Genomic DNA, 23,577 nt, shown 5'->3' with positions numbered 1-23,577 from the left:
AAGCCCAATATATATGAAACTGGCTTCACATGTAGAAGTATATAAACTAACCGTGTAGATTTTAAACTAATTTTAAGTAAAAAAATTTAAACTGTTAAACAAGTCAGGTCTCATATTCCAATCCTGGTCTGTCAAGTACCGGAAAAGATTTTAGCCTTATATATATCTCAGTTGGTAATATATGTATATATATATTTATAACAATTCAGTTAGGAATATATAACAATATAATTCACACAAAATTAATAATTTAAGTCATAAATTTGGTTGAAGAATTCAAACTAAAATACAACATTATTCTCTAGTATCTATTTCTCTAATATGCTGTTCAGTTTCAATGATTCTGAAATTTCTAAAATCATAAATCGAATTGAACATAAATGATTCCTTAAAAAAAATAACCAAATGAATATGAGAAACCGTTTCGTTAGAGTACATTAGTTTGGCAACAGCTAAAACCCCTAAACTTTCTTTAGAGAGATCATGGAAGCACAAAAAAATGTTCTTCAGTAAGGAAGCTTATGGAAGGAAGAATTTTTTTTGAGACTCCTCATGGAAGTTAAATATAACAAGGAGTCTCACAAGTTTTTTATTCTTCTATAAGTCTCTTCACTGAATATGGAATAATGTGAAGATAATTGGGGTTTAACAAAATATAGTGGATTATGACAATTGAAACTCATTGGGGTTTTGTATGAAATTATTTTCATTGGGCTTGAAGCCTATGCGTAAGGTTACCTTTAACAACTTGGTTGTATCTATTATTTAGACTCCCTGATTTTATGGAAACAAGTTTAACAATTTCATATTAGCATGAAAGTAAAAAAATTAAATTCGTGGTGGGCGTTAAAGATAGACAAATTAGAGATCCAAATCCCCACAAAAATAGCATCTCATTGCATTTGTTTCTATTGCCACTACACTTCATTTCCTTTTCCACCTAACTCTTCTACGTTCCAACATTCTCTAGGCTACTACAACTTTTGCATTAGTGTCCCTTCTTTTCTATAATTGCTAATCAATAAGGTATGTTTACATTGGTTGCATGCATTCACCATGTTTTAAATAGTAATTTTGGTAGCTGTTTCGAAAGCTTAGAAAATCTTGTCATTTTGGACAATTGAGATCAATGCGACTACAATTATGGCCAGATTTCAGTGACTCATAAAACTTTTGACATATCAATATTGATAACAATCACATACCTAGATTTACAACCTTGACATTAACATTATCAACTCCGCATCATCATCATCTCTAAAATGTGAAATATCATATGAAATTCAAAAATCAATTTATTAATAAAATTGAACCAAACCCATTTGAAATATAAAATTCCATTGAGTCAATAGTAATATAGTATTGTTATCACTTTGTAATGCATTACATTTGCTTATTATTAGAATAATTTCATGATAATTGTTGTATGATGAGTCTGGTTTTTGTGACTTGATGATTACTGTAACTTGTAATAAGGTCCTAGGATGACTGGAATAACATTACTATTAGATCTATGGAGGAAGAACCAAAGCTTTAGCAAAGGCTTTTACTCAGCACGGAACTATGAATCTTCTTGGTTTTTATCTGCATCAGCCACTGTTGCCTCATTTGCTGCAGGGACCTCTTTTGCATCAAGGGACTCCTTTGGGTATCACCCTTCACCTTTTTTTTCAACACAATTTTATCTTTAGGGTTAAATTTGATTGGAAATTTTGTTGATGAATTTAATCTGGGTGTATGTACTTATAAAAGTCTGCATCCAGTGTTTTACATTATCGTTGTGGTTATTGTGATTTCGGTCATTGCAATACAGATTGTAGCGTGGTGTGAATTATTTTTTGAGTAAAAAATAATTTTGGAATCAATACGGTCTGGTGCAGCCTGATGCAGTTGCGTTCTGATGCAGCCCATTGTGGTCCGATGTGGTTGCATTACGGCTCGATGCAGGCGCATTATTGTTATTCGATGTCACACCACAATTGTGGTGTGATGCGGTTGCGGTGGTCACCACAAACACAATATTACTTGTTTGCTTCAAATTGACTTTCTAACTTCATAAATTCAGTTTCAGGACACAGATTGCTTATTGTGATGTTGGAGCAGCAATTTCTGAAGATTACATTTCTAATACAAGAAGTGTACCTGAGAGATATTTTTACCATGATTCTCTAAAATATAGTACAAAGAACTACAACATTGAACTTAAACCTCTTTTATCTGCCTTTGAATTGAAGTCATTTACAATGATTACCTTAAGGTCATTCTTGATGTTCTATTTGCCACTTTTGGACCCTCATGCAAGTATGGAACAAGAAGATGATGATGACTTTCTAAGAGATAATCAAGATGACCTTCATGGTCGTTTAGTTGTTTCCTTCAAAAAGTCAATACTACAAATCATGCGTGAGGTGAGCCTCCTTTTTTTGTTTATCCTTATTATTGGTGCACAAAGTCTCATGAAATGCAATATTTGCCATAATGTGCAACAACCATTAGCATCCAATAATTTGTGATTTAGTGTTAGAAGTATTTATCATCTCTTGTAGTGACAAGTCCAACATATACTTACATGTGATATAAATAATTTTCAAACGATCCAAATTATTAGATTATTTTAGACAGAAATTCATTAGAGCGTCATATACCGGATGGAGGGATGAAGATAATATATCCAAACTTGGTGTCTTAATTTTGTCTCGCCCAATAAAAAAGTGATAGTTATTTAAAATTTCATTCCACTTTTTTGCTAGTAAAAAATATTCATTCTTTGGATGACCTTTCCTTCCCCTTGCGTGTCACTTTTTTATTGGGCGGATAGGATTGGACACACCAAGCTGGGACAAGTGATCCCCATCCCGAATATAGATTAATTGTCCTCATTCTTGTCTTCATTTATGTCCCTATTCAATAAAAAATATCACTTAAAAGTTAAAAAAGCACAAAAACTAATATTTTTATATTAATCACTAAAATTTCATTGGTTAAGGATTGGGAAATATCATCTTTTTGGAAAGTTCAACTCTTCTCCAGTAGAGAAACGAGTACTGGAATATGAGGATAAAATTTTTTGAAGAGTTTTTATTTATTTATAATAGAAAATAATATGTAATCATAATTGTTAAAAAAACTGTTTTTGTCACATGTCTTAATCCTATTCAGTATTGGAATCTCCAGTACTAGAGAGGATCTCCAAGCCTTTTGGGACATAGGATTTCTCTTCCTCCTATACCAAGATGGAGTACACGAGCCCATGCATACACACGTTCACACGTGTGTCTGAGTTTCTACTTTTGGAACTCTATAGTGTGGAACGACGCATAACAAGGAATCTAGTTTATTTCATTCATTTTGAATTTATCAACGGCAACTTTGGTTAATTTCTACACATCATTTATTAATACTTTTGGTTCGATAGGGAATTTTTGGTCAAGATCCATTAATCATGATATTGATTATTCAGTTTTTCTACACATCATTTTCTATTACTGGTTTTGCAATTTTACTTTATTATTTCATTATTCTATGTGGAGTTTTATTTATCTAAAAACAATGTTTGGAAAATAGTTTATTTGTTTTGAATTATTACAGGTTACTATCGTGACAACTAGACGCATTTTAGAAAGAATTGCTGTCCACCATGTTTCACGAAGAATGGCATGGAAACTACTTAAAGGTGTCTTTTTTGTCTCCCACAAAATGTTTTTAAATGCATTTTTTTGGATTATAAGATAATCAAGAATAAGCATAATAATTAAAGCAAATACTACAATCAAGGAAGCAAATAATTCATGGATAAGGAATATGAATATTTGGCTAGCATCAAGTGTTTTATTTATTGTTGTGCAAATAACTCATATGATAATAAGGAAGTAGTACATGGTTTGGTGTGTGGTGATACATGGCCTGACCGAGTCATGATACATGGCTATGTACTAGGGTGTGGACTGACCCACGACTATGTATGGGCCCATGACCTTGGATCGGCAATATAATTTTCTATAGAAAATAACAATACACATTAAGTTTGATGTGTTATAAAGGAGTTGTGGTAGATGGTTATATATGTTATATAAACTCTAATGATGTAACTCAAACATAAGTATCCTTATTCTCTAGTATATAGCGTAGCATTATAGTTGCTCGATGTTTTTGGGGAGGTAGGTTACAATCGGCTAGACCTTATTGACAAATTCCTTGTGTTTTACCTCTCTCCTCTCTAGTCTTTCTATATTCGATTTTTCTTTTGTTCACAACATTTATTATTAATCTTGTATTCATTATGTTTATGTGATTTCTTGAACAGATGCTCCTACATCAGCTGCTCGCAAGGCTGTAAGGAAAATGCCAACCTTAGTCTACTTCTTCTCTGTTAGCAGAACAACTTTCAGAGGTCAAAGCAATTAATGAACTGTTACTTTTTTAGTTATTATGATGATTGAGTTGTTGATAAATTCAATTATCTTAAGCTCATATTTGTGTACAGGGTACATGCTTGGAGTTGCAGCATCATGGCTTGTCCAAGTAGGCATCAAGTTATGTCAATTCTTTACTTTCAATTCAAAGAAAAGAGATGACAATATTGACAATGCTGAGAGAGCCAGAATTCTTAGACAAAAGATTTTTGTGGCTACTGTGAAGTGTAATGCATCTCTAATTTGTGCCTCTATTGGGGCAGGAATTGGTGCTACCCTTTTCAGCCCTTCACTTGGCCAGTGGATTGGTAAGATTATGAACACTGCATGCATACATTGTTACAAATTCCTTAATTACTTGAATTGCTATAGTTAAATTATGAACGGTCCTAGATCATGTCTTACACATATGATAATGAAGCAAAAATAAGAATAATAATAAAATTTTAAAATTTTTAATTAACATGATTTGTTTTCATTGGTATGGGACAACGTATGAGACATGATCTGAAATAACAGATATCTGTCCTTAAATTATAAGCACAGTTTTTTTCTCCTAATTTTGAATTGCATTTTTTTCAGGGTGTATTTGTGGTGATTTGGCTGGTCCAGCTATTGTAGCAGTTTGTGCAGACCAAGTATTCCATTTGAACCTCTAGTGCTGTTTATCTCTTCTCTCAAACCCTGTTCCAGATCAAATAAGACTGTTGCATTATAGACAGAGTATTTACGTGCCATTTCTGATTTAGAACGCACCCTTACATTCATGAAATGGGACATTGTTAATTTTCAACAAATACTCCAAATAAAACACTCATTGAGTTATTATTTACAAAATTTTACAAGTTACTATATCTATCTAAATTTTATGCAAAAACAAAAAAATTAAGGAAGGATGTGTTGTGCTTACAAGATTTTTTTCCTAGCTCAAGTTTACTGTAATTTTCTCATTAGATACCTCTTACAATAGATGTGCATTTTTTTTGTTATTTACAAGGTTTCCATTCTTAAGACATGTATGTAGCCTATTTTTGATTGGAGTGAAAATGGATTTGGCAGGTTTTCTATCACAATTTTTTTATAGATCAAGTTTTATTATTTTAAAATTTATAGTCATAAAAGTAAAATAATTTACCAAAAAATGTATTTACCATATTTATACATTTGTGGTACTACCAATATCCTTAATCTTTTAGTCTTTCTGAAATTTAGCGAAATCTTGCACCACTAGACCATTGCCTTATTAGTTTTACTAAAAACAAATGTTGAATATAAATTTAAAAAGTTGTATTTCTTATTGTTCTTTGAAGCACTTGTATCTCTATTAATAGAGAAAATCCTAACTCTCATATGAGAAGAAGAGTTATCTCCCTCAACTACTAAAATGACATATATTCTATTTTTATTTAGTTTTTAGAAATATTTTTATAGAAAATAGTTAAAAGTAACACATATTATAAATTTAGGTAATGAAAATAACTTATCTCATCATACGAGATGATACTTTATTTTAAAAAATCATATAATTTCCTATTACTTTTCTTTCTTTCATCATTCATTCTATATACTTTCCTATCATGAATGAAACAAATAATGACAAAGCATTATACCAAAATAGCAAAACAAGAGCGCTAAAAATTATCATTTAATAGTGTTTTCCGAGCGCTTTCTATATGAGTGTAGTAGAACAAATGTTATATTCAACAATATTTTTTGAAGCGATGTAGAAAGTGGACATTTAATAGTGCTCACTGAAGCAATCGTGTAACGCCGCGAAAAACACTGCATAAATAATGTAATTAATCTCTTGGAAAAATGGATAATTTTTTTCCTTTTATGTAATATATAAATCACAAATTGTTTTTCTTAAATCCATTCATTTTTAAGACATCACATTCTTATAAACTGTAGAAAAGTAAATAACCGATACATAACGATAAATGAAAATGGTACAATAACTTTCTGAATACTTCTTCATTAATAATTAAACTTGACCGTTCAACAAGTATAACGAGATGTTGCTTGGTCAAGTGAAATGCTAGTACAAAATACGAGGTGAAATCTAGTCATCACAAAACTGAAGCTATACAAAATAGGCTGAGTTCTTCAGCACTACAAGAGTACCCTACAAGATACCCTAAACCCAAGAAGAAAAACGGAAAAGGAAATGGCTCCTAACGGCTAGCTCCAGCACTAACAGGGGCGTTAGAACCCTCACTCGGGTCCTACTCCATCTCAGAGTCCGAAGAGAGATATGCCACCTCGATAGAGTCCTCTATACAGACCAACTCCACACAATTGTCCTCCTCAGCTTCCATCTCCACCACAATCTCATAGGCCAAATCCCGCAACCTAATCCCTGTTCCAGCATCCGCCCGTGGTTCTGGTATTGTACGCCGCACGACTCTCTTTGATAGTGGAGAACATATCACATCATTCCAACTTCTTCTCCTCGTTGACAGCCCTGCAACAACTGGTTCACAAGGAGTCGTAGACTGAGTGGATGACACAGTAGGTACCGGCCTCCGGTCTGGTAGAGTGAAAGAAGTTTCTATAGCTGCATGGTGAGACAGAAAGTGTATAGTGGTGTCGTTGCACATCATCTCCAACTCCAAGTCACAAGGGCCTGTATAGGTATAGCGGTCCCCATAAATTCTCCATGCCCCCTCCCGAGACATCATGAGTCGGTAGCTCTGAATCTGCACCGATTTGTCCATATGGTTAAGGACGCGTACCAATATACAAAGAAGAAAGAGAGGGAGTAAGACATCTAATGAATATTTTTCATCGACGATGTGGAATTATACAGAATATCACATTGAGACATAACACACATAATATACATACTATGTTATCATATACATAAATGCAAATGATGAATGATGTTTGTAACTCAGACTATAAGGATCAATATCCACGAGTTCAATATGTGAATGCTATGTTTAGTTCATCCATCCTTACACCAATATCCTCCTAATAAACTATTCGAAAATAATCAAGAGTACAGGTCCCATAACAAGCCAAATTGAACGCACCAACTTATTCCCTGCAAGGATATATGATCGACATGTTCTAATGGAACTGTCAATTTCAAGACAGTATCATATCAAACACTTTCTAGGCATCCCTCTCATCGATCCTGATTGCAAAGAGGGGTTGTCAGAGATTGTCTAGTTTGCACTGTGAGAGTTGTTCGATCCAACATAATACCTTATCCATGAATATATGGGAATCGTCTTACCTTGACTCTCCCTCAAGATTTTTCAGACGCATCACCGCCATTGAAGAAGAATGAGGTTGAGGAAATTGGAAATTGAAGAAAAATGAAAACTTGATAGCAAGGTTATGATTGGACTTTCTCCCAAGCGAGAGCTGGCGCTCAAGCGATAAAGACAAGCCAAAATTTCTGGAGACCTCCCTCCCAAGCGAGAGCTAGCGCTCAAGCGACAAATGCAAGCCAAATTTATTGGAGACCTCTCGCCCAAGCGACAAAAGCAAGTCAAAATAACTGGGACCTCTCGCCCAAGCGAGACATGTCGCCCAAGCGACAAAAGCAAGCAATAATTAATAAAGACCTGTCGCTCAAGCGAGACTTGTCGCTCAAGCAACACAAGCACACCAAACTTTTTGGAGACCTCTTGCCCAAGCGAGAGTTGGCGCTCAAGCGAGGGCTCTGATAATTGATTATACCAAATGTTAATCGATTATCTCTAGTTATAGTTATTCGAGTAATGTTCATCCATGGATGACCATAATATTACTCTACACATAGACATAACTTAAACGATATGGCTTAAGAAACCTCACATACTTAATTCAAACAAACAACCAATTGATTAAGTACAAGATTCCTTAATACCCAAGATAATCCAAACTTTTGAGGTAGTTTAGGAGGTCCGGACGTCATATTTTGACACCATTATGTCACGATGTATTCTCCCTCACCTTAGATTGTCGATTGAGTGGTTTCCTTTAAGTGTGAACGAGTAGGTTGCCCAACTTCAGAAGCTTCAGAAGTAAACACAAAACAAATCAGTGGGTTTGTGAGTTAAATTCTTGCATGATAACCCTAAGGTAAGACATCTTCTAACCTATCATGGACTCAACCACTTTCATCCATCTGGTTCAAGATTACATATTTTTGAACCATCGCTTATCTTCGAAAGTCTCGTTTAAGAAAACCATCCTTTTTTAAAATAAGACTTTAACAAAGCTTGTACCTTTAACTTTAACATCAATTTATACTTTCATGAAGACTTTTTAAGGCATATTCACCACTTTAAGGCAAGTTTCTTAACCAAAATCAACACTTTAACTCAAGATCTCTTAAGTTAAACTTACCACTTTAAACTAAGCTAACTCAAGTGGATTCAATAAAACTCTATGGTCATCTCAACACATTTCATTCTATAGTAACCACAATGGTTGATAGTGTTGATCACATAACCAAGAATAACATATCGAAGTTAACATTTTAAATCAAGATTTCTTAAGTTAAATATACCACTTTAAAGTAAGCTAACTAAAGTAGATTAAATAAAACTCTATGGTCATCTCGACATATTTCATTCTATAGTAACCACAAGGGTTGATAGTGTTGATCACATAACCAATAATAACATATCAAAAGTTAACATTTTAAATCAAAATTTCTTAAGTTAAACTTACCACTTTAAAGTAAGCTAACTAAAGTAGATTAAATAAAACTCTATGGTCATCTCGACATATTTCATTCTATAGTAACCACAAGGGTTGATAGTGTTGATCATATAACCAAGAATAACATAACAAAAGTTAACATTTTAAATCAAGATTTCTTAAGTTAAACTTGCCACTTTAAAGTAAGCTTATCTTAACCATGTCCCCACTTTAACTAATTTACTATCCAAGACTTCATATCACTTTAAGTTTATAAGGTCAAAACTTTACTAAGTCGTCTTTTATCCTAAATCATTAATTGAACTTGGAAGTTAAAGGATAACATATACTAATTTAACACATAATACTTTAAAATAAAATTTTTTCAATAAAAACTCATCCTTTTCCTTAAGGTGGTTTACAACTTCACTAATGTGTCCAAAAGGTGTTATCCAACAACATTTAATTCTAGGTAATCACATGGCTTTTTAGTGTTGATAGCACATCCATTAAGCAGACTAACAATACTACTTCAACACTTTCAAATACACTTAAATTCCTAAACATTTTAGATTTCAAAAATAGAAAATAAAATTTTCCTAGACACATAAAGGCCACAGTTTTTAGACCAAATGGCAAGGAAAAAGTTTTAGTTTTCAACTTATCATTAAACACATTAAATGTTCCTTTGATGTATAAATCATCAACTTTAAACACATTCAAACACCAACATCACATTTTATAGCATTAAAACAGAAAAATAAACTATTCTAAACTTCTGTAAGACTATGGTTTTTCAAGCAAAAAACAAGTGGAAAAATCTAAACTTTACATGGTTTAACAACTCCTTAAAGTTTTCTTTGATTACATTATCACCCCCTTTAAGTAAAATTAAAAAAAAACTTGGATCCAAAACATTAAAAATAAAAACAACCCCATGAACAACATAACAAAAAAAAATGATAACTATCTAATGATGTATGTAGGAGAGATTGGGAAAACAAGAAGATAAATACCTTGAAATCTCTTTAAAATGCTTAGGATGTAAAGTGAGAGAGTGAGGAGAGAAAATGTTCTCCCTCAAGGCCAAGGGTTGCCTTTATAGAGGGGAAATCATATTTTGGAGGGAAAAAGATTAAGGTGGATTTCCAAAATCATGGTGATGTAAGGAAATGATGAGTGATTTTGGGGATTGTGAAAGAGATTGTACTTTTGCTTCTTCAACAAGTAAGTTTGACTCATGGATGGTGATATGACTAATGTGATGGCAAATAATGGTTCTATCATGTGAATTATTTCAACATCTCTTGTTATATGCACTATATGAATTGCTTTATGTTGAATGTTGATGAGGTTAAATAATATAATAACAACATTAAGTTGTACTTATCAAGCTAGCTTGGTTTCTTATTTCGATAGATTAAAAGTGTAGATACAATTTCCAAAGTGACCTAAGCTCTGTAGATTTTTCATTTATGAGTTACTAAAGTGTTTGTGTGCTTATCTTCATGTGACCAATTGGTCTAAAGAAATACAATTTTTCTAGGTAGAAATTAGCATATATGAGTGGTATTAGTTGTGATTGTTGTAAGGTGTTTGTTACGAGTACTTAGCCAACCCAAACGAAGGCTATGTATTTGGCAATCGATCTCAATTAGTGTTACAAGTTGATAACTTGTAAGTCGACTTTGTATCTATAGAATAGACTTGATGTCACACGATTTGCATGGGATAGGTTGTTGTTATTTATTTGGTATTTAATCATTATACAATTGGTTCTATGACAATGGCATTTATGAATTTAGATATGACACTTCAGATCAAGAAACTCATTCTTACCATGTAAAAATTCTTACTATGTAAAACTCTGATGAGGTTATAATTGAGAGTTAATAATGCTCTAATCAAATGTGCTTAATGATTATTAAGTGCTTTAGTCTAGAGGCATTTTGGGGCTCTATTTCTAATAACCAAAGTATAAGGAAGTTTCTTGAAGAAATTGAGCAACAACGAAAATGAGAAGACAAGTAACTTTTGGATAAACTCATCTCCATGAAGTATAGATTCAAAGGAAATATAAAGTAATACATTATGAAAATTAAACAACTAATATCGCATCAAAGCTCAAGTTAGAGCTTGATGAGAGTTTGCTCGTGCACTTAATTTTTATCTCACTTCTTGCACACTTTGAACAATTCAAAGTGAGATTACAGTTTCACTATATGCAAGAGGAAAAAAGACCACATAATGATAAGACTGAGAGTTCTCACTTGGATATAACATTTCAAATTTTGAGAATAAGGAATAATAAGAGTGTTACAAAAGGGTCTTCGTAACAAAATAAATGAAAGAATAATGGAGAAATTACATGCTACTTCTTGTAAGAAGTAAGAACACATGAATAAAATATCCTAAGTATGTCGCATGAATAGAAGGGTAAGTTTTCACTCTAGTTTGCTCAAAAGTTAATCTAACTTTTGTACTCAATAATAATTAATGGGTGTGTTCTTTTGCTACTACTCACATAAGTATCACTATGCAGGATGACCTATATAGTGGACAACAAAGCGATGATGAAAGAATCATCTTTGTTGGTGATGTCAAAAAATTGTTTAGAGTGAGGGCTATTGGATCTTTTATATTACATTTAAAAATTGAGTGTTGGTGGATTATTTATTTTAGACTTTTGTTGTACTAGACAAATTTTTATTACTATTTCTAGCTTGAACAAATCTACTTTTTTTTATTCTTTTGGAAATTATAAAGTTAGTCTCTACAGAAATTTAAATGTATTTGTTATGGTTTTTTAATTGATAATTTGTACATGCTCGATGTTGTTAATTCTAATAATGAAATTTTGCAAATAAATTCACATGGTACAAAGCATAAATTAAATGAGAATTGTGAGATTTCGTAAGGAAGTTGAGTTTGGGAAGGAAAAGAAAATAAGAAATGTAGTCTTTGGGAAGGAAGTTAAGAACATTATTAACAATTAACAAGTCTTTGTACATATTATCATTCAAGGCACAACTCCGATAATGGAAAATAATGTTCAAGTTATATTGTTCTTGACTATATTTTAGAACAATACAATAATGAAGTTCTCACTCAACTACCTATTTAACAACCTCAAGAAATGGAACAAGAGGATGCCATCACTTTAATAGAAGAAGATCAAATCAAATTCTGTCAAACTATCCACAATTCTAACTTCAAAGTTGATTGACACCATGGAGAATGAGATGAAGTCTATGCATAATAACGATATTTTGAATCTTGTGGAGTCACCTGAAGGATGCAAAGGGTACTATCGGGAGATATATAATATTCGTCTAATTCCTAAATGCTAAAATCATAAAGAATATGCTTACCATAAAGAACCTTCTATCTATTATCTTTGAAGCAATCCTTTAGAACAATATTAACACTAGTAACTTGTTTCAACATAGAGTTCTCTCATATGTATTGCGACCCGATTTTCGATTGACACTATTTTCACGACTTAGGAAGATGTAGAATGAGATTTCAACCTCTCCCAAATATTTTGGAGTCGTCGTTATATTTTTTACAGTTAAAATATAAAAAACTCTTTTTTGTACCCAATTTGAAAAATATAACATTTCAACAAGTGTTTTAAGTTCAAGAGTTGATTAAGCGATAAAAAATTATAATTATTCTTAATTGTACAACATAACACCTAATATTATCATACTTACCTTGAAAAGCAGCTAATATCCATGTATTAAGAAAAAGGTTTTTTATGAGAAATTTCTGCTTTTATTATATGCTTTATAAAATTCATTAGGTATAAGAAACTTAATATTTCTTCTATCAACCAAAAACTTAATGTAAATTTTATATTTTTAGTTATTTTACTTAAATTTTACCACTATTAAATGGAAGCAAGGTAAATGCTTACGCAAAAAAACATAAATGCTCCAAAAGTCCAAGTTCATATGCATAAATTTATCTGCATTAAATAGCTTCCCATTTTAATTCCATTCCAGGTTCCAACTGCATAGATAGAAGGCATCTTAAATGGGAGAGGTGTTAAACAAAACGAACACAAGAAAGAACAAAAGAAACATGTTTCAGTTTATGTGACTATGTGTGTCAGCCGCCATCATTCAAACCTACGAGCTTTGACTATTAACGATATAAAATAACATCAATTAACGAAAGAGTTTAATATAAAAACTCTTACTATATCTATATGCATATAATAAACTTTCTCTAGATGAAAATATACAAGGTGGCAAATGTTCTATGGTCAAACCAAACCATTCCTTACTCTATCTCCTCTAATCTTCTCTTCAATTACTTTCCCATAAGTTTCCTCTCAAATATCCTTCTTCCATACGTGACCATCTTTTCCTCTTTCTTCTCCTTCTTATCTCTCTTTATTATATCCTTAAACCTTTCCATTTTTTCTAACTTTCTATCTTATCAAACACATCTATCTCTACAACCTCTTACCCTAAAGAACAACAACTTCAGCTTTTCAACACACTCATTCATGACAAACTCATTCTCTGATCTCTTTGCTTCACCCTCTGAAAGGCCATCGGGGTTTTCAGGTGAAGCTGGGATGAGTGCGCCAAAATTCATGTCCATACCACCTCCTTCTTTCCCTATGTCTCCACCACTCATTTCTCCTTCTTCTTACTTTGATGAGCTTCTCGACTCTCCTGTTCTCCTGAACTCTTCCAACGTAAGTCTCACATCGTTAGTTCCATTCCAACCTTGTTTTCATTGTTTTTCTACTTGTTCACTCTCCTTGGAAAACCTTGAACAGAGGCAAAGTGGAATGAAATGAAACACAATTTTTATAGTTTTATTTAGTTATTTAACCTAATAAGGTTATTGTTGTGTATTGTTTTTCTACTTGTTGACTCTCCTTAACATCGTTGTTTTATTCATTTACTAAATCTAATAGTTAGTCCAATTAGGTTGAGAGTGTCATGAAAAAACCATACGCGAAACCAGTGATAGAGCATTTATTGTGGTGTGTTTAGATTCATCCATTGTTATTGTTGTGATTTAATAAGGATATTGACCTTATGCTTAAGTGGACTTTGTAATTACTGATTCTTCATTGGTTTTGGTTTAGATGCTAAACAAGAGAATTGCTATGAAGTTTGAAATTTTGGTAGTTTAAGATATTCTTTTTTATGTGGTTGTTGTGAGTGATTCAAAAATATAGATAATTTGAAGTGGTTAAGATTCTCTTCAGTTAGTACATTTCTACTTTAAGTATCTACTTTAAGTATAATTTATCTCTCCCATGCACGAGAACATTCTTTTCCAATTTGAACAACTAATTAGTATAGGTAGCTAGATACCTATATATATAGATTCGCATAAATTCAAATAATATTGCTGTTTTTTAATTATAATTTTTGCTGCATGCGATAACTTTATTTTGTTATTGGATTAATGGGTATTTTATTTTTGGGTTTTGTTTATACTTTATATAGATTTTCTCATCAACAACTGCTGCACTTGCTGCCCAAGGCTTCAATTGGAATAATATAAAAGAAGACAAATGCTTCTCAAGTATTTCATTCCCTACTCAGCCAAAGCCTCCCCCTCAATCTTCAAACTTTACAAATCAAACTGTACGTCACAAAATTTGATGCACTTATTCAAGAGTTGGTATCCTCTTTTGTAATGGATAGTTTACTACTATGCCCAGATTCTATCATGCACCACAAAAAATCCAATTTTTTTTATTATTCTAAGGCCTAAATTATTTTTATTATCTGTATCTCACATTTCAAATACTGGATATCATAACCATTTTCCATATTCATTTAGGCTTTGTTGTTTGAGAGTGGAGTTTTGGAGGGGAAGAGAAGTGAAGAGATGGTTTTGGAAAGTCTTCTCCTTATTTGGGAGTTGGATAGAAGGGAGAGGAAGGTTTTGGATAATTTCTCAAACCCTTCATGTGTCTATTTATAAAGTCCCTAAATTTGAGGTTTTTTGAGATAAAATATCAAAATAAAAAAACATGTTTAGTAATATTAAATAATTATATATTATTGTCAAGTTTTTTTCTTCTCAATGTTAATTACATTTTTTAAGGAAGATAAAAAAATATTCTTACATTATCATTAGTTTATGTTTCTTAATCATCTAAATTTCATTCTCCTAAATAAGGGAGAGGATTTCCTTTTTTTTCTTCTTTTTCTCCCCCTTTGATCTCTCCTTCCCTTTCCCTTCTAAAGCAAATTATGTGCTTCGTTCTTAATGGTTTACAGAATAACTTATGTTAAACATTGACATGTTCAACTTTCTTGGACAGCAACAAGCATGGAGTTTTCAGGAATCAACTAAGTTAGAGAGTCTAGTGAAAACTGAATACTCTTCTTCTATGCAGAATTTCACTGCTAAGAATGCTAATGCCCAAAGTAACAACAACAATAATAATAATTTCCAACCTCAGATCTTAAACAGAAGATCAGATGATGGGTACAATTGGAGAAAATATGGGCAAAAACAAGTGAAAGGGACTGCAAATCCAAGAAGTTATTACAAATGCACATACCCTAATTGTCCAACAAAGAAAAAGGTTGAGAGGGCTTTAGATGGACAAATTACTGAGATAGTTTACAAAGATAATCATAACCATCCTAAGCCACAAGCTACTAAGAGGAACTCATCTTCTCTTCCTATTCCTCCTTCAAATCATGTCATCACTGAGATACTGGATCAATCATATGCATCAAATGGCAGTAGACAAATGGATTTGTTGGCCACCACTGAGAACTCATTGATATCAATGGGAGATGATGATTATGAGCAAAGCTCTCAGAAGAGTAGATTAGAAGCTGATGAAGATGAACCTGATGCCAAAAGATGGTGAGTAGTTTTTACATTTTTTATTGGGAAAATAGCTTGAAGTCTTGACCTACTTTTCTAGAGATCTTGCCAAAATATTTTAGCTTTGTTTTTAGGGCAAAGGTTGAGTAAGATTTTTTATTTAGGTGCTTGTAGTGTTTTTATCCCATAAAAAATAAAAAATATAAGTTATACATGTCATTTCTTTTTGGAGATCAAATAGTAAAAGCATCCAAAGAATTATACTAAAAAATTAACCTTAATTTTAACCTTTACTTAATTATCTAGGTATAATAGTCCAATCTTAGCAAATCTTTACATGAATTTTGGCAAATAGTTTTAGGTATGTAGCATTACACTTTTTTATTTGTCCACTTCTAAACACAATTATAGCTCCTCAATCCACTACGTGACCTTCACAAATCATTTACTTGGTTCATTCCATGGTTAATTAATTTTTCAATTAATATTTCAGGAGAATAGAAGGTGAAAATGCGAGTATATCAGCACCTGGAAGTAGAACAGTGAGAGAGCCCAGAGTTGTAGTTCACACAACCAGTGACATTGATATTCTAGATGATGGGTATAGGTGGAGGAAATACGGGCAGAAAGTAGTCAAGGGAAATACAAATCCAAGGTAAAAAGATGCCACTTCTCTTTTTTTGTTTAACTTTTCAATCATTGTTCAACTTTTGTAACTTGTTCTATTAAGAATAATAGTATTTTGAGAATCTCATCACTCACATGAGAGAAATAAGAAAAGACTTATTTGAATAGTTTATTCGTACACAACACCCATAATTTTGATACAAGTAAAATTTATGCAAACAATTACTAATTGTTCAAGCCTAAAATCACATTTTTTACTAGAAATAAGAATATACAACTATAAAGAATAAAAATAATATTATTAATATCGTATCAATTATTATATCATAATATTGATATAGTAATACAATGATTCCCTAATTAAATTATATATTTATTAAGTTATGCATACTATAATAAATTGATAATATAAATGTTATTATTTGAAAAATATAATTCAATTATTCTACTGATTCAATAAGTGAAAATGTTACAAATATAACTATCAAAATCAAAGTTTGAATCACTATGTATAATTTTGAAAAATGTGAATTTTTTTCATACACAGATCTGTTTTAATTGGTACAATAGGATTTGATAAATATTATATAATTTTATATCAAATATAACTATGCTACTATATATGTATGTTGATTGATTCACCAATGGTTGAATTATTACATACGGTAGATATAACTATCATTATAATAGTCTGGGATGCACATCTTTAGTTCACCATCACTACTTTTATTTAACTACATTAGCATTAGTGGCTTTCTTCTAGGAGCTCTACACTATGCATGTACCTACTTTGTGTTAATTTGCTTGGTCAAATTTGGCAACCTTTGTCTAAGTGATATAGTCATGTACAAGAAGGAACATTATTCCTAGAATGTGTTGTCTTACTTTGTTTATAACTTTGTGACTCATAGGAGTTACTACAAGTGCACATACCCAGGATGTCCAGTGAGGAAGCATATAGAAAGGGACCCACAAGATCTAAGTGCAGTGATCACAACCTATGAGGGAAAGCATAACCATGCTGTCCCTGCAGCACGTGGCAGTGGCAACCATTCCATAAACAAAAACAACACTGCAGTTCCTGCCATAAGTCCCTATGCTGTTACTGAATACCCTAACAATTCCCTCAACAATTCTATTCAAAATTTTAGACCACAAGAAGGGCAATCACACTTCAACCAAGGGATGCTGAAGAGTCATGGAAGTTTTGGATTCTTTGGGTTTGGAAACTCAATGGGGTCTTACATGAATCAGCAATCTGACAATGTCTTTTCTTCAAGAGCTAAGGAGGAGCCTAGAGATGACTCATTTCTTGATTCTTTGCTATCCTAGAGGGATGTTTTTTTTTCTTTTGGCATGGTTTTGGAAGGATTGAATTTTTAGAAAAGGGTTGGTGTGGGAAATTCATTTGAAAAATAAGATCAGGTTCATTCCATTTATTGCTTTTTTTTAGTTTGTTTTATTGTATATTTCCACACCCACATGATTGGTATAGATACTATTGTGTATTGATAGTTGTAGTATACTTCTATGTTACACATGATGTTTATAAAAGAATTTCTTTTTTTTTTGGCTTCTGGTGCTGCAGTTGGGAGATACTAGAGAGCCTCATATTAATCTTTTGCAGGATTACATTTTTCTTTTCCCAAGTGATATGAAGCTAAAATAAAAACTTTTCATGCAAAAAATAAATAAAAAATATAAACTTAATGCTTTAAAACTAGGTCTGCTACAGTGTTATCCATGGCCATCTTAGATTCTTAGTACTATGCCATTAGAAGATTAGGACCCAGTGCTTCTTAGCTAGTAAACCAGTGATGTCACTGGATAATGTGTTGAAGAGATTAGTTTTACTAATTGGAGATGCAGATGTCACTGGTTTTGCATTTAATTAGGACCATGGTGGGTTAAAATGGAGAGCTGAGGATGGATTACTTGGAGGGTAAGGTGGTGAATATCAACTTCTGTGGTGTCTTTCTTATTTTTAATTTAAACATATGGTATTACACTTTGACATTGTACAATTACCCTAAATATTGGACAGAATGTTTTAATTAGAATATCAACTTTAGCACTTCATTTATTATTCTAGGATAGAAGGTATTGACAAAATGTTAAATGTTTGATTTTTAGTGTTTTTATTAGACTATGAACTTTAGCACTTCATTTATTATTCTAGGATAGAAAGTATTGACAAAATGTCAAATGTTTGATTTCTCTCAAACAATATTTGTTAGAAAATATAGCCATGAATCATGAAGTGAGAGAATATTCATGTTCATCAAAAAAAAATCTGTTGCCTAAGTTAATGCCCCCATTTATTAAGTTATCTTTATATTTTGTTGACCCTCTGATTTCAGTTGTTAGATAGTTCTGCAATAGGTTCACAAAAATATTGTCAAAATTCATGTAGTTCATTTCTAAATATATGATAAATTTACTTAAGAAAGTTTAATTATAACTAGAAAAAATTCTGTTTCTGTATTTATACAAGTCATTTCAGTAAGACATTGTTTTATAAATTAAAAAATTATAATGTAATGTGACATTCTCTTATGATATTGCCATCTTTATTTTAACACTAAATAAAACACAATCGATTCTTGCCAAACCAATATAACCGGAAAACAATCAGCTAAATTGTCACTTTTCAACCATTAAACTTCTAACTTGTTCCTCCCTACATTATCTCTTGGTTTATTATTTCTCTCTCTCAAACACATTCTTTGTAACTTTATTTGCATAGTTCATACCCTTAATCAAAATTTTGGCCATCTTTTTGGTTAATTCATTAGGAGCATTAACATATCTTAAATATTCTAAAATGGATAGTGAAAATTTAGATGATCTAAGTTCTACAGGAACAATTGCTGGTGAACAAATAGTTTGTCAATTTGTTGAAAAGCACCTGGGAAGAGGCTTGTGGTTTGGAGATAATCCTCTCCATCATACCACATCTGTTATAGCAATTGAGATTCTTATTGTATTTGTTGTTGGAAAAATTGTTCATTTCTTGTTGAGGCCTTGTCATCAAACTACCATTGTTGCACAAATTTTGGTAAATTTCTCTCTACAATCATTAGTTAACACATGCTATTTGTTGGTTGGTTAAATTGAGTTATAATTCAATTGAGCCAAAACCCTTTTCAGCAATGTCTGCACTCGAAAGAGATTAATCTTCGATCGATCGTCATATAACCTTTGGTGCACAAAAAAAAAGGTTATTTGGCAAGATAGGGAAATGCCCAGTACATCATTAATTAATTAGTAACTAATGCAATTAATTAATGATTGACTATTGTAGCTCCTATAACATATGCAAGATAAACCCTTTTTTTGTAATGGATTTCACGTGATGATTTTGTTTCTGTTTTTTCCCTTTTCATCAGGCTGGTATCATAATGGGTCCTTCATTTATTGGTAAAATTAATCCAAAATTTGAAGGGTTGTTTCCAGCAGCAAGCAGAGTTACACTTCAAACATTTGCAGAATTTGGAATGGTAGTTCACTTCTTTAAGTTAGGGGTTCAGGTTGATCCCAAAATGCTGCTTAGGATTAGAAAAGAGGCATTGATAATAGGCATAGGAGGACACATGTCTGCTATAGCAGTTGGCACTATAGTTTTCAGTATTGTTGATACATTATCTCCTATGGGACCTCAAACACTTGGTTTTTACAGTGTTGTTATCAGTAGTGGTCTTACCTCATTTGCTGTGTTAAGTAGCTTCCTCAATGAGATGAAGATTCTAAATTCGGAGATCGGGCGCTTAGCTCTATCCACTGCCATGGTTAGTGATTGTTCTATGTGGATAATGTATTTTGTTGTCATCAATGGTGTTAGAGCCATGAAACAATCATCATATCTACCTATTCTTGAATTGGTTACCTCTCTTTGTTATTTTGCTGTCTTATTCTTCTTTCTAAGGCCATTGGTTATATGGATCTCCAACCGAAAACCGAAGGGCAAGCCGATTACAGAAGGCCATTTTGTGTCAATTATGTTGATACTTCTCTTTGTTGCGATTTCTGCACAAGCTGCAGGGCAACCTGCTTTCATGGCTACTTTTATGTTTGGCTGCATCTTACCAGATGGTCCCCCTTTGGGTTCTATTCTTACCGAAAGGCTCGATATTATTGGTTCGACTTTGCTTGTTCCAGCTTACTGCACAATTAGCGGGCTAAACACGGGTAGTGTACCATCGATAGTTGGAACGAAGTCTGCGAGCATGGAGGTTATCATACTTGCAGGGTATATAGGCAAGTTTTTAGGCACCATTATACCATCAATTCACTTTGACATTCAATTCTTGGATTCTGTTGCACTGTCTCTAATCATGTGTTGCAAAGGCATTTTAGATCTCATGCTATACAACATACTATTGGACTATCAGGTACTTCAAACATTCCATTTAGTATGTCCATATCATAGTAGTTTTGCCAACAAGTTCTTGAAGAAAAAATAGTCATACAAATTTTGCAATTTCGTATTTTTACTAATGCAACATGTTTATAATGTATTGTGCTAATTTGCATCTATTAATGTGTATCATCAGGCGACAGATGAATTGACTTTCACCCTTCAGATATACACTATGGTGGGTGTAACTGGGTTTGCAACTCTAATGGTTCATCACATATATGATCCTTCAAGGAGGTATAGGTCCTATATTAGAAGATCGATTAGGGACACTGAGCAGGGCATTGATCTCAGAATACTCGTCTGCATTCACAATGAAGAAAATGTATATCCAATCATCAACCTTCTACAAGTCTCAAACCCCACAAAAGCTACACCACTCTCACTCTATGTTTTACATCTCATGGAGCTTTCAGGCAGGGCAACCTGTGTCCTTACCAAAAACAAGATCTGTAACCAATCATCGGATAAGGGGGCGTCCTCTGAACCCATAATCAATGTCTTCGATCGATTTCAGAAGCATAACAAAGGGTGTGTCACATTGCAGCTCTTTACTGCAATTGCACCTTATGTCAGCATGCATGATGACATATGCTACATGGCAATGGATACAAAATCAAACATCGTGATTCTGCCATTCCATAAGCTATGGGCCATCGAAGAAAACGCATATGTTTTAAATACTTCAATTAGGATACTGAACCAAAATGTCCTAAAGAAAGCTCCTTGTTCTGTTGGAGTTCTAATTGACAGAAGCCAAATGGGTGGCAAATTGTTAGTTATCCAAGATAAATCTTTCTGTGAAGTTGCAATGATCTTCGTAGGCGGCGCTGATGACCAAGAGGCACTATCATATAGCCTGCGCATAGCGCAACATCCAGTTGTAAGACTTACAGTGTTTTGGATAAGGGCTGAAATTCGTTCCAAACAATATAATTTGAAGAATCCTTACATTGACTTGATGGAGCATGTAAGGTATAGTAATAAGCATAAAGGTCAAGTTACCTTCAAGGAGGAGTTTGTGGAAGATGGTGCAGGAACAACACAAGTTATCCGAACACTCGAAGGAAAATTTAATCTTGTCATAGTTGGTAGACATCATGTGGCAGATTCACCATGTACACTAGGCTTGACAGAATGGTGTGAGCTACCTGAGCTTGGGCCAGTAGGGAACCTCTTAGCCACATCAGATTTTTCATTTTCAGTTTTAGTGGTGCAACAACAACACTTTAACCGAGGATTCCGGTATAATAGGTGAACCTGTCTCTACAAGATTTATGTGTAGGTATATGTAAACTTCTTTGTAAAAAAATTGTATTTAGTAAGCTTAATTAAAGGGTTCGTTTTCATTAATTTGCAGGCCTTAGGAATGAATTCTTTGCAGATATGGCATTTACTTTAGTTCTTATAATAACCAGTAATGTGAGACCAGTTTGTGAATGTTCTCTATGATCCTTTCATGTGATGAATGGAGATCAATTATCCCAATTTTGTGTCGCCAACCTTCTCCCGTATCACGTAATGCTTTGTCCTGTTTTTTAGTGGCACACTAAGGTGGAATTTTTAAATGACGTAACACTATATTATTAAGCGGAACAAGGTTGAGAACACCAAGTTAGGCAGGTGATCTCCGTCTCTTGACATATAAAGTAATGTGACACCTAGTGATGTACTTAACATGATAACATGCAAGCACGTTGATTTAGTTGTGCTCCTTTCAGTTAAACTTTAGGCCTAGTAAACATGCCACTCAATCTAAAAAGTTAAACTTATTCAGCAAAATTTGAACATATAGGGCTAAGCTGATGGTGCATTGCTATAAGGGCATTTCATATGCTATAATGCACAATCATGCGTGCTACTCAGCACATGAAAAAATTGCACTGGACCAAACCTTAGAGAGAGAGGGGTGACTTCCAGCGTAGTGAGAGATGAAAGAAATATAGTGAGATAAGAGAGATCATAATGATATATACTAGAGATATATTGTATTTCCTCCTATTATTAGTTTGTGAGATTGACTTAGTTATCTGACAAAGAGATTGATCATAACCCTAATGGAATTATTTTATAAAATAGTTCTTTCCATGTGATGACGTTTTTCTTCCTTAAAACTCTAAAGTTATATGTACCAAAAAGTCTCGAGTTGGGAGTGTTATTGGATTTCAATATTTCCAATGGTCATTATATACTCCCACATCATCACTCTTGGCTTATTTTCCCGATATGCCTCCACGAGGATAGAATAACCGACGAATAAGAAATATTCCTACATTCCTTCACGTGTCATAAAAAGTTGTTATTCTAATGAATAATATTAAATCAATAATTAAATAAACACAAAATTATACCTGCAAAAGTGTATAATAGCCACCCAACTATTTTGTTTCCCTGTCTAATGGCGAATAGCTTGAGGTGGAGATGTGCCAAGGCACATTCACCCCAACCATATTGGTTGACCGGTGATGAAGATCGACCTAGTTGCTAACCTGATTTGGATCGAGTCTTATCAAGTCTAGGTTTGGGTTCAAAAATTAGACTCAAACAATATTTAGGGTCGGTAAGAGACAATCATGACCCAACCCTTCCATGGTCAGTTACTTATCATGTTTATATATGTCTTTACTCTTCAAACGTGTATAGATTACTGACATAGAAAGT

General features: G+C 32.9%; 3 protein-coding genes across 4 annotated transcripts; all 3 read left to right on the top strand.

The window, feature by feature from the left end:
• LOC109344991 lies at positions 874-5,244 on the top strand. Of its 2 annotated transcripts, none has more exons than XM_019583733.1 (7): positions 874-1,022; positions 1,464-1,648; positions 2,066-2,408; positions 3,589-3,673; positions 4,304-4,390; positions 4,484-4,720; positions 4,995-5,244. In XM_019583733.1, the coding sequence occupies exons 2-7, from the start codon at positions 1,485-1,487 to the stop codon at positions 5,069-5,071; spliced, it is 993 nt and encodes a 330-aa protein (XP_019439278.1). In that variant the 5' UTR covers positions 874-1,022; positions 1,464-1,484; the 3' UTR covers positions 5,072-5,244. The 2 variants fall into 2 exon arrangements, with proteins under 2 accessions (XP_019439278.1, XP_019439279.1); XM_019583734.1 differs by having other exon boundaries at positions 874-1,026; positions 1,484-1,648.
• On the top strand, positions 13,504-17,983 carry LOC109344989 (WRKY transcription factor WRKY24-like). Its single transcript, XM_019583731.1, has 5 exons — positions 13,504-13,761; positions 14,528-14,668; positions 15,355-15,911; positions 16,366-16,527; positions 17,411-17,983. Exons 1-5 carry the CDS (start codon positions 13,567-13,569, stop codon positions 17,829-17,831), a joined length of 1,476 nt encoding a protein of 491 aa, XP_019439276.1. The 5' UTR covers positions 13,504-13,566; the 3' UTR covers positions 17,832-17,983.
• LOC109344988 (cation/H(+) antiporter 14-like) lies at positions 19,155-22,291 on the top strand. Its single transcript, XM_019583729.1, has 3 exons — positions 19,155-19,557; positions 19,889-20,890; positions 21,053-22,291. Exons 1-3 carry the CDS (start codon positions 19,324-19,326, stop codon positions 22,172-22,174), a joined length of 2,358 nt encoding a protein of 785 aa, XP_019439274.1. The 5' UTR covers positions 19,155-19,323; the 3' UTR covers positions 22,175-22,291.

The sequence above is a fragment of the Lupinus angustifolius genome, chromosome LG04, assembly GCF_001865875.1.
Source record: "Lupinus angustifolius cultivar Tanjil chromosome LG04, LupAngTanjil_v1.0, whole genome shotgun sequence".
Lineage (NCBI taxonomy): Eukaryota > Viridiplantae > Streptophyta > Magnoliopsida > Fabales > Fabaceae > Lupinus > Lupinus angustifolius.
Note: the sequence above shows the minus strand (reverse complement) of the source record. Positions and strands in the feature narration are given on the sequence as shown.